The 11657-nt window shown below is 58.6% G+C and overlaps 1 protein-coding gene across 1 annotated transcript; it reads right to left on the reverse strand.

Moving 5' to 3' along the window:
• Positions 1–2132: 2132 nt before the first annotated feature.
• SYT5 (synaptotagmin 5) lies at positions 2133–9617 on the reverse strand. The gene is made up of 8 exons (XM_008160378.3): positions 9539–9617; positions 8601–8773; positions 6317–6436; positions 6058–6225; positions 5177–5344; positions 4553–4670; positions 4163–4296; positions 2133–2635 (listed from the first exon to the last, which is right to left on the reverse strand). Exons 1-8 carry the CDS (start codon positions 9615–9617, stop codon positions 2435–2437), a joined length of 1161 nt encoding a protein of 386 aa, XP_008158600.1. The 3' UTR covers positions 2133–2434.
• Positions 9618–11657: the final 2040 nt, after the last annotated feature.

Below are 11657 nucleotides of genomic sequence, written 5' to 3' on the forward strand. Positions count from 1 at the left end.
CCCTCCTAGGGGCAGCCCCGCGGTCCCCCTCCTGTCCACAACTGCTGCCCATAGTCCCGCCCCCTTTGATCAACCAACCAATGGGACTATGCGAGATGGCACCGCCCCCATCAATTCACCAATGCGAGCGAGTGGAACCGCCCACTTCAAACTTTGCACCAATGGGAGCGTGGCTCCGCTCTCCCATTTCTTGCCTGAAAAGAGGGCGTGAGGACGCGGTTGTCATGACGACGGTGCTGGAAGAGGCTGGGGCGGAGCCTGGGGAAGTCCAAGCTTCTGGTCTGGATGAAGCCTGAGCTGATTCAAAATTTGAAAGAACTGGACGGAATCTTGATTAATTCAAGCTAAACTGAGGTGGCCTGGGCCTTAAACTACAGACGTGTGTGTCCCCTTTCCCCCTCACACCCTGACTACCACACCCCGCTTCTCACCTGGCAGGAAGCACAACTCAGGGTCACGCCAGCCAGCACTGGCCCTGGTTGTACATGTTCTTTCTTTCTTTCTTTTTTTTTAAAATATATTTTTATTGATTTTCTACAGAGAGGAAGGGAGAGGGACAGTTAGGAACATCCATGAGAGAGAAACATCGATCAGCTGCCTCCTGCACACCCCCTACTGGGGATGTGCCTGCAACCAAGGTACATGCCCTTGACCGGAATCGAACCTGTCTTTAAAGATTTTTAGAGAGGAAGGGAGAGGGAGAAAGATAGAAACATCAATGATAAGAATCGTGGATCGGCTGCCTCCTGCAGGCCCCCTACTGGGGATCGAGCACCCGACCTGGGCATGTGCCCTGATTGGGAATCTAACTGTGACCTCTTGGTTCATAGGTTGACACTCAACCACTGAGCCACCGCGGCTGGGCTAAAGTTTTTATATTTCATCCATTGTGCATTTCTTTTCTGCATTGCATTTTTAAATATTGCATTAAAATACTCTTTATCTTGACGACTGAGCATTTTGTTTTGGGGGTTCTATTTGTTTGGCTTTGCCTTACATTTTGGGATCTTGTCCTGACCATGGAGAATATTACACGTTGGCTGGCGTGCTAGCAGAAATCTCAACTCCGTATTCAGTGACCTCCCATTGGGGGCGTGAAGTCAGCCACAGCGGGAGTATTTACACCACGGGAATGGGTGAACGACACACTAGGGCTTCACAAAGTTGGAAACAGCACATCATGGGAAGCACCCACGTCCTCTGCCTCCAGGGCTGTGTTCTTTGCCGACATCCTCCCTCCTCCTCCCCCCCCTGGAAAAATCCAGCTCCTGCTTTCGGCCCCAGCTGGGGACCATCCCCCGCGTTCTTCCGCTCCTGCCTTCCCAGCAGAATGTCCACAGCAGTCCCCCTGGGGACTCACACGACTTTATTTTGTTCAATGTGTTTTTATTGATTTCAGAGAGAGGGCAAGGGAGAGGGAGACAGGGAGACACTGGTGGGCTGCCTGCTGCACACGCTCTTCTGGGGATGGAGCCCACAGCCCTGGCACGTGCCCTGACCAGGAGTCTCCCCGGCGACCCTCCCCTGCATGGGACGATGGGCAACCTACTGAGTCACACGGGCCAGGGCTCCCACTACTTTACAGTGTAGGGACCAGACGGCAGGATGCTTGGCAATGTGGCTTTGGGATCAGACATGCCTGGGTTCCCATGTTGTCTGTTACTTGCTGGCCGAGAGGCCGTGGCTGGTGAGAGCCTGCCTGTGAGTTGCACAAGGTCAGAGCCTGGAAGGAGACACGTCCCTGGGGCAGCTCCAACACCCAGCACAGGGTGCAGTGACCAGGGGGCCCGGGCGCTCTGCGTCCTCTCCTCACCCTGCCGCGTGACCTTAGACAAGTCTCGATAAATTCCCGAATAAGGAGGTACATTCTCATTGACTCCTCACAGCACTCGGGCGAGTGAACGGATAAATGAAGGAAGGGATGGATGGATGGATGGATGGATAGATGGATGGATGGATGGATGAGCGGGTGGGTGGGAGGGGAGTTCCCCTCAGCACATTCTGAGGATGGACAGCCCTCCCCCTGCCCTTGTGTGATCCCACCCCTGGAGGTGAGGTTCCCTCCTGGGCCCCGGCCTGGCCCCTGCCCACCCCCAACAAGGAGCGCCCAGCCAGGCCACCACGTTGCTGAGTATTTATTTGGCCCGAGGAGCAGTGCAGGAATGGGACTGGGGACAGGGTGGCTGATCCTGTGCAGGGCGAAGGGGAGAGTCCGATGGGATCACTGATTGTCAAAGCAGAGCGGGGGGACCCTGGGTGGGTTGGGGGAAGTTGGCAAGTTATCGTGATTGGCATGACGGGGGCGAGACGGCAGGAATGGGCCAGATGGCAGGGGCGGAGGGGTGGGGTGGGGGTTGGTGCCCAGCGAAGGCGGAAAGGTGGGCCTGGGCGTGGCTGCGGCCCGGAGTCCGGGGTCAGGGGTGTTCAGGAGGGGTCAGGGCACAGGCAGCGGCCTCACTCGGTCGGGCGGCCGCAGCGAGTGCCACTGGGCGATGGGCCGCCGGGGGTTGGCCAGCATGTCCGCCCAGTGCCGGAGGCCCGCCCCGCCGGCCGCGGCCCCCACCGCCACCCTGCCGATGGCCTCGTTCTTGCCCAGCTTGTCGTAGTCCAGCACGGTCAGCTCCACCTGCACCTTCTGGGGTGGCAGAGGGGAGAGGGGAGAGGAGACGGTGACGGGACAGGAATAGAACGTTGGGGAACCAGCTGGAACTGTGAGAAATGTGGATCCTGCCCTGTTGGCCGCGATTGCTTTGTTCTGGCTGAAGAAGGCACCTCCTGCCCTAGCCGGCTTGGCTCAGTGGATAGAGCGCCTTGATTCCGGCCCAGGGCACAGGCCTGGGTTTTGGGCTCGATCCCCAGTGGGGGGCGTGCAGGAGGCAGCCGATCGGTGATTCTCTCTCATCATTGATGTTTCTATCTCTCTCTCCTTCTCCCTTCCTCTCTGAAATCAATAAAGAAATTTACAAAAACAAAAAAGAACAAGAAGAAGAAGAAGAAGAAGAAGAAGAAGAAGAAGAAGAAGAAGAAGAAGAAGAAGAAGGCACACCCTCCCCGGGCTGGGAGGTCACGGGGGACCTGGGAGCTCACTGGGGAGGCAGCCCCCCCTCCCCATGTGGGGCAGCCTATCCTCATGGAAAGATGAACAACCTTGCTGCAGAGACCAGAGCCAGAAACCGGAGTCGCCAGCCCTTCGAAGACCCCGGCCCTTGCCCATCACTAGCCCTCTGAAGCCCCCAGCCCTCTGCTTACCCGTGAACTGCCCACCTGGGCTACGTCCCCATGCAACCTTCGTCCTCCTACCCCGTACAAGCAGCCGGCTTATGGAGGGGGCGGAGCGGATGTCTGTGGCTGACCTGCTGCTCTGCCCCGCCGGCCGCCGGCAGGACTGGAATAAACGCTCACCATGATTCACCCCTGTCTCTGCTGAATTGGCTCACGGAGAGACGGGCAGCGCGGACCCATTGTTTGTCCGGTTACAACAGGAGAGTGGGGGTTGGAGGCACCCGGAGGGACTCCCTCAAAGAGTCCTGGGGTCCTCTGAGGGCCCTGGGTTAAAACCCGCCTGGAGCTCGGGCTGGGGGGAGGGGGTGGGATATGAGAGGGGAGAGCCCTGTGGTTGAATGGGGGCCCTGCAATCATTCTTCCTGTGAGGTCAGACGCCACAGGGCAGTAACCCTCAGGGCCTCCCTGCTGAGGGACTGTTAGGGGCCTCCTTAGGGGAGGCCAACCTCCAGGAGTCTTCAATATATACCTTTTAAAATTATTATTATTTCAGAGAGGAAAGCAGAGGGAGGGAGAGATAGAAACATCAAAGATGAGAGAGAATCATGGATCGGCTGCCTCCTGCACCCCCCACACTGGGGATCGTGCCCTGACAGGGAATCGAACCGTGACCTCCTGGTTCCTAGGTCGACGCTCACCCACTGAGCCACGCGGGCCAGGCCACCTCCGGGACTCTTAAATGAGTGCAGGGCCCTTTCCCTAAAGGGTGGTGGAGAAACCTTTTCCTCCGTAACCACGACTCCTGAGGGGGCGGGGCATCCTGGTCTTGCCTGGGGGCGGGGTAACCCGCTCCTCCTAGGAGGAAACTGGGGACACAACCTGGGACCCCTGGAGGTAGCAGCGGGGTTCTCAGGGCCTGGGGCTGCCCCGCGGGGCTCACCTGGACCTGGTCACAGGGCACCTCGAAGCTGAAGGCCTCGTTGTAATAGGGGTTCAGCGTGTTCTTCTTGATGGTCGTCTTCTTTTTCCGCATCTTCTTGCCGCCCTGCAGCAGGTGCACCTTGACGTACGGATCTGGGGGGAGAGGGGAGGCGTCTTAGAGCCCCTCCCCCCTGCTTGGCGGAGGGATCAGATCGAGGGGGACGCGTGAGGCTGCTCGGGAACAGCACAGAGGTGGCCCATGCACCCCTCAGGCCTCCTCTGTCTGTGCCCAGACCCATCTATATCCCCCCAAGGCAGCCTGGCCCTCCCTCTCCCCCAGGAGACCCTCGGACCCTTCGCCAGAGGGCCCCTCCTGCACCCCCCCCCCTTTTCCTGGCTTCCCACACACCTGACAGCCCTCCCACGTCCATCTTCTTCAGGTTTTTAGCCTCCAGCACGATGACGGTGAGCTTCCCGGCGGTGGGGACGTAGCGGAGGGAGAAGCAGATATCCCCCAGTTTCTCCTGCTAAAGGTCGGAGGGGGGCCGTCACCGGAGACCCCTGCACATCGGCTCCCTCTGCGACCCTTCTCCCTCGCCCCCCGCCTTGGAATGGAACGGTCCAGAGCAGTGGTCGGCAAACTCCTTAGTCAACAGAGCCAAATATCAACAGTCCAAGGATTGAAATTTCTTTTGAGAGCCCAATTTTTTAAACTTAAACTTCTTCTAATGCCACTTCTTCAAAATAGACTCGCCCAGGCCGTGGTATTTTGTGGACGAGCCACACTCAAGGGGCCAAAGAGCCGCATGTGGCTCGCGAGCCGCAGTTTGCCGACCACGGGTCCAGAGGTAACACCAGGAGGTAGCCCTCTGCAGCAGGGGCAAGGGCTGGAGCCCCGGTTCGGAGCCTGTGATCTGATTGGCCCTGGAGGTCTGTGATCTGATTGGCCCGAGAGGCCTGAGATCTGATTGGTCCTGGAGGTCTGTGATCTGATTGGCCCGGGGCTGCAGGGGGCGTGGCCACGCGCGCTCACCTCCTCCCGCGGAGCCGCCTGCAGCTCCCGCCAGGCCAGCACTGGTCTCCCCAGGTCCACGGAGCTCATGGGGACCCGCACCTCCCCGATGGCATCGTTGCGGGAGAAGCGGTCGAAGTCGTACACCGCCATGACCAGGACCCTGCCTCCCAGCTCCACGTAGGGCACCTGGGTGGGGAGCGCAGAGAGAGCGCGAGGTGTAGGGAAGGAAGGCAGAAAGGAAGGGGGCACAGCACATCCGGGAGGGAAGCGACAGGTGGGGCAGCGAGGGGCGCAGGGAACAGGTGAGGGGGGTCCATGGAACCCAAATGGGAACAGCCCAGGGGTCAGTCGAATGAATGGTCTCCAGAGCTGTTAGCGGCCAGCTGAGCGGTGGCTGCCCCCAGAAAAAGCTGAAGGAGGCCGGCCCGCCGGGCTCAGTGGCTGAGCATCCACCTATGAACCAGGAGGTCACAGCTCCATTCCCTGTCAGGGCAGATGCCCAGGTTGTGGGTTCGATTCCCCGTGTGGGGCGTGCAGGAGGCACCGATCAATGATTCTCTCTCATCATTGATGTTTCTATCTCTCCCTTCCTCTCTGAAATCAATAAAAATATTTTTAAAAATATATTTTATTGATTTTTTTTTACAGAGAGGAAGGGAGAGGGATAGTTAGAAACATCAATCAGCTGCCTCCTGCACACTCCCTACTGGGGATGTGCCCGCAACCAAGGTTCATGCCCTTGACCGGAATCCAACCCAGGACCCTGGAGTCCACAGGCTGACGCTCCATCCACTGAGCCAAACCGGTCAGGGCAAAACTATTTTTTAAGGAAAGAAAAAGTTGCAGGTGTTGGTCCCCAATGTTCCAGGGACTGGGGGGCCCCGAAGCCCGGTGCTCACCTTGAAGGCAAAGGTCTCCCCAAAGTGCGGGTTCAGCGTCTGCCGATGCACCTTGGTCTCATGCCGCCTCCGCTTGTCGGGCAGCAGGTACACCCGCACGTAGGGGTCCGAAGAACCACCCAGATCCAAGGCTGCCAACCCCTCGGCTTGCAGGATGCCCACCAGCAGCTGCACAGTGAGGAGGATCCCTGGTCTGAGCTCCCCTTCCGGACCCTCCTGGGACCCTCCTCTCCAAAGCCTCCCCCTCCTCCACGCCCACCTGGCCACTCTGGAAGTCATAATCCAGGGAGTACTGCAGTCGTCCTAGCTCGTGCTTCTCGGCCGCCTGCTGCCCTGGCCCGGGTAGTGCCGGCTCCAGCTCTTCCACTTCCGGCTGCACCTTGGGGAGCCAGGGGCAAGGGCAGGTAAACTCGCCCCCTGAGAGTGTCGTCCTCCAGGCCCAGAAGCCAAGGGAGACTCACACACCTCTAGGTTATCCCTGAGCACTTGCGGGCTAAGCAGAGTCGGTGTTCGATTAGTGATGTCTGCCACTGGGGAGGGAATAGCCATAGCAACACATGGTGTAGTGTTTTCTCGGTGTTTGATTAGTGATGTCTGCTATGGTTGGGGCAGTGGTGAAATAGGCACCCATGGCGGCCTAGAAAAACAAGTGTAGCCCTAGCCGGTTTGGCTCAGTGGATAGAGCATCGACCTTCAGACTGAAGGGTCCCAGGTTCGATTCCAGCCAAGGGCACCTGCCTGGGGTTGCAGGCTCGATCCCCAATAGGAGGCATGCAGAAGGCAGCCAATCAATGATTCTCTCTCATCATTGATGTTTCTCTCTCTCCCTTCCTCTTTGAAATCAATAAAAATATTTAAAAAGAAAAAGAAAAAGAAAAACAAGTGTAATAGTGTTTCCCTGCCTTCAGGAAGGAGGCAGATTTCATTTCACACGGATGTACTGGGGTTGTGGAAATTACTCCATTTTTTAGACAAGGCAAAATATGGGGGTGGAATGGCGTATTTACTGTGTATTTGCCATTCTAAACTAGAACAGCAAAACCAGAAGACTTCTCCTTAACCCAGGCCACCAATTTTCAAAATCCAACGCGAATCAGAATTCCCCCGATTAGTGTGGCAGAATGCCTTCACTTCAGAGATTCTGACTCAGCGGGTTGGGTGCAAGATCCAGATGATTTGCCTTTGAACGACACGGAGGTGATTCTGACGCCATGGTCTCTGGAAGTCATTGGCTTAAGGCAGTGGTCGGCAAACTCATGAGTCAACAGAGCCAAATATCAACAGTACAACGATTGAAATTTCTTTTGAGAGCCAAATTTTTTAAACTTAAACTTCTTCTAACGCCATGTCTTCAAAATAGACTCGCCCAGGCCGTGGTGTTTTGTGCAAGAGCCACCCTCAAGGGGCCAAAGAGCCGCATGTGGCTCGCGAGCTGCAGTTTGCCGACCACGGGCTTAAGGGATAGGGATGGAAACTGGATACCAGAACCTTAAAGGGCATCGCTATGGGTAAGAATCGTAGCCGCTCCTTTTGAGAAGAGAAGAGGGGGAATATGAGTTAAGGCCCATGAACGTGAGGCTCAGAGAGGGACAGTGAATTCCCCAAGGCCACACAGCAGGTGGGAAACGCCGGGCTCTCTGGCTCCCAGGTGAGCATCATTGCACTTTGCATTCAGAGACCCGAGGCTCGAGACCTTGCACCTGTGGCCTTTCAGTTCCCACTCCAATCGCTTCTTCCAACTCATGGCTCCTTCCTCCTCCCTGGTCTCCATCCCCCATGACTGTCCTCAGGTGGATTCCTAACATCCATCTGCCCCTGCCCCCGTCCTTCTCACAGCCCCCATGGCTCCCAACCACCCTCCTCCCGTGGACACTGCTGGCTCTCCAGCCGTCACCCCGCCCATAGCGAAAGTGACTCCTTGTTCCCCAAACATCCCTGAGAACCTGGATTCCAGGCCCCAGCACATGCGCTTTGGGCTAGAACCGTGGTCGGCAAACTGCGGCTCACGAGCCACATGCGGCTCTTTGGCCCCCTTGAGGGTGGCTCTTCCACAAAATAGCACAGCCTGGGCGAGTCTATTTTGAAGAAGTGGCGTTAGAAGAAGTTTAAGTTTAAAAAATTTGGCTCTCAGAAGAAATTTCAATCGTTGTCCTGTTGATATTTGGCTCTGTTGACTAAGGAGTTTGCCGACCACTGGGCTAGAATGTCCTTCCCTCTGCGCTCAGTTAACTCTGTGGGTCCCCTGGGTCTCAGCACAAAGGTCACCTCCGCTGGGAAGCCTTCAGGGCCTGGCCCCCTACGCCAGGGGCTGCCTCTGATGTGGCACATACCACCTCACACTGTGAGCCTGTGAGGGTCTGACGTCCCCGCCAAACCGAAAGGTCCTTGGGACCAGTGACCAGGTCCGGTCCATCTCCAGTTCCCCAGGGTCCGGTTTGGGGCTGGACCCACCGAGGAGATGGGCGAATAAGGCGGGCATAGGAGGGAAGGGGCAGGGCAGGGCAGGGCAGGGGGGCGGGAAGGGGGTCTGGGCCGAACCACACCTTGTTGATGTAACTCCGGCCCAGCTCCTTCACTTCCTGAAGGTGCACCTGGGCTTGGGCCTGGCTCTTCTTGCCCAGCCGCCTCCGGCAGCGCTTCCGGTACAGACAGAAACAGCAGCTGAAGACGAGGAGGCCGGAGACCAGCAGGACTGTGGCCAGGGCCCAGGGCGGCACTGCGGGGGCAAGGACACACTGAGGCCCGGGGAAGCACGCGGGGTTCAGTCGGTGTGACCTCACCTGTAAAGCCGTGTGACGCCCTAACCCAGCCTGACGCCGTCTGATTTCTTTGCCTATCCTTCCACCCCCGTTCTAATGTTTCTGCTGGACGCCTGATGCTTTTGGAAGCCTGACCCCCATGCCCCCCCGCCCCCAGCCTGTTTCCCTATCTTTAAAAAGAAGGGCGAGCCCAGTGGGTGTGGCTCAGTGGTAGAGCCTGAACACCTATGACCCAGGAGGTCAGGGTTCAATTTCCCGTCAGGGCACATGCCCCAGTTGTGGGCTCGATCCCCAGTGCGGGGCGTGCAGGAGGCAGCCTATCAATGATTCTCTCATCATAGATGCTTCTATCTCTCTCTCCCTCTCCCTTCCTCTCTGAAATCAATAAAAATATTTTTAAAAAAGAAAGAAAAAATAAAAGAAGGGACAGGTGGACTCTCTAATTCACCAATGCAAGAGCCCATTCCATTCCACGCCCCTTGGTCTGGTTTTCGTGGTGGGTTTTTTTTTTTTTTTTTTGGTGTGTTTTTTGTATTTATTTATTCATTTATTTATTTATTATTTTTGTAGCAAACCTGTTCTTTTTCCTTTTCATTGAGATTCCAGCCCAGGATTCCGACCACGATCCCATCCGGACTTGCCACCCGCTAAGCACACCCGTCCGAATCCCGCCCCAGTAAATCCTGGACTTTCCCTCCGCTCCAACCCGGGATCTGGCTCACCAGGGCCGTGGCTGATGCGACTTGAGTCCGGAGGCGTGTCGGACGCTGGAGGTCCCGGGGTTGGGGGCTCTGGAAACATGGCGGCGGGTCCTACGGTCCTTTCTGCGGAGGCACCCAAGCGCCCTAGCCTCCCACACCCACCCGTGCAACCATTGAGTCCTCCGAACAACAAAAAACTACAACTCCCATTGGCACCCTGGGCGACCGGCCGCACGAGAGTCGGCCAGCCGCCGCAAGGCATGTTGGGGGTTGTAGTTTCAGCTTCCCCGAGAAGGAGGGAGTGCCCTGGGGGTGCGTTCCAGGACTTAGTTCCATCCCCAAGGGACGCCTCCACGGTCCCAGGTCCCCGCAGGAATCCCGCTGACTTGTCCCCTTTCTTTGCGCCTTCCCAGGACCTGGATCGGAAGTGGGCGAAGGCGAGCGTGGGAACCCGCGCACCCAGTTGCCCAGAGCAACGCCTGGCTCCGCTTGGGCCGGGGTGGGAATCACCCTGGTTGCTCTGGCAACGGCCTGTTGCCACGACAACGGGCGGGGCTCCACATACTAAAGACAAGTCCCCGGGGGGTGTGGGAGATGGGGCTCCCGCTGGCTCAGTTCTCTGTTGGGCCTGGGTCCCCAGACCTGGATCCCGGGACCAGATAAGGTGGGAGGGACGGCCGGGCCCGTCGGTCCAGGCCCCCGCAGCTGGCCCCTCCTCCACATCTGGCCACGGAGGCGGAGACTCCGTCTCTTCCTCTCCCACTCTTCCGGGGAGTGTGGGGGTCGGGGGGCTGCCCTGCTGCTCCTGCTGGGCTCCCACGCCCCCCTCGGCCCGTCCGTGCCTCCCGCGCATCCCGCGCACTGCCTTCACACCTGTCCTCGTGACCGGCGCGGCGCCCCCTCCCTCCTCCCTCTGCCCGTCCCCCCACGGCCCCTCGCCGCTCCCCCCGTGGCCCCCTGCCCCCCGCCGCCGGTGGTCTGGCCTCTGTCTCCCGGGGTCGCTCCCTCTCGCCCGGGGCCTGCTCCTGCCTGCCCCTCCCTCCCCTCCGCTCTTCGTCCCCACACCTGTCTCCCCCTTCAGGCTCCAGCCCTCCCACGCCCTCTGTTGGTCCCTCTCGGGGTACCCCCGTGCCCCCCCACATCCTGTCCCTCTAGGGACGGGAATGAGGATGCGGCTCAGGGCGGGGGTCCCCGCAGCTCCTTACCTGCTCAGCAGCCGGACCGGACCCTCCCCTGGAGACACCCGGGCGCCGGCCCGGACTGACGCAGGCGGGCGGCGCTGTCCTCGGTGCTGAGAGTGGAGAGCGGTGGGCGGGGGCGCGGCTGGGCGGAGACGGCCGTGTGTGCGGACGTGTGTGTGTGTGTGTGTGTGTGTGTGTGTGTGTGTGTGTGTGTGTGTGTGTGTGTGGTTGCGCCAGCGCGTGCGTGTTCAGTCCTGAGTAGGTGAACCCCGTCCCGCCCCCAGCGATATTCACCCTGGCCCCCACATTTTCTGCCTTCGAGCCCAGCCAGCTGGCATCCTGCCGCCCCTCTCTCCCTAGTATTCAGACATCCAGATGCCGGACTCACTGTGAAAGTGTCCCCCAGGCATCACCACCCCCTCCCCCCTCGAGGTCCCCCTGTCTCCAGGCCCAGGACATAAGCCCCGGACAACCCGTCCACATGGCCGTGGATGCGGGACTCTGGACCGGCAGCCTTCTCGGCCATCCGCACCTGCTCTTTTTCAGGTGCAAACCTGTGGGTCCCTCTAGCTACCTCCCTGGGACTCACGCCTCAGTGTCTGAAAATCCCACCCCAGGTTATTTCCAGACTCAGAAACCCACTGGGGCCAGCATTTCTGCAGAGAATAGTGATTTAATAAGTTATGGGATGGAGGGGGAAATATGTACAGGGCATGGGTGCTGAAAACCTGAGGTCCTAGGAGATTTGGTTTTTGGAGTAAAAAGTAGGATCCTGCCTACCTTACCCCTTGGGTGGCCCTTATCCTCCTCCCTCCTTCCCTCCTTCCTTCCTTCCTTCCTTCCTTCCTTCCTTCCTTCCTTCCTTCCTTCCTTCCTTCCACAGAATCCAGCTTGTTTCTGGGAGACCCCGCAGCCCAAGGGGGCCCTGGTCTCCTCCCGCCAAGAACTAGGACATCCCA

This window comes from Eptesicus fuscus, chromosome 21 (genome assembly GCF_027574615.1).
Source record: "Eptesicus fuscus isolate TK198812 chromosome 21, DD_ASM_mEF_20220401, whole genome shotgun sequence".
NCBI classification, from domain to species: domain Eukaryota; kingdom Metazoa; phylum Chordata; class Mammalia; order Chiroptera; family Vespertilionidae; genus Eptesicus; species Eptesicus fuscus.

What these genes read in the sequence shown, in the direction of transcription:
- SYT5 (XM_008160378.3), bottom strand. Translation starts at nt 9,617, where the DNA reads ATGTTTCCAGAGCCCCCAACCCCGGGACCTCCAGCGTCCGACACGCCT. An exon ending in TCGCATCAGCCACGGCCCTG is followed by an intron (nt 8,774 to 9,538) that starts GTGAGCCAGATC and finishes TTGCCCCCGCAG; the next exon opens with TGCCGCCCTGGGCCCTGGCC. An exon ending in TGCCCTGTGACCAGGTCCAG is followed by an intron (nt 2,636 to 4,162) that starts GTGAGCCCCGCG and finishes CTGCCACCCCAG; the next exon opens with AAGGTGCAGGTGGAGCTGAC.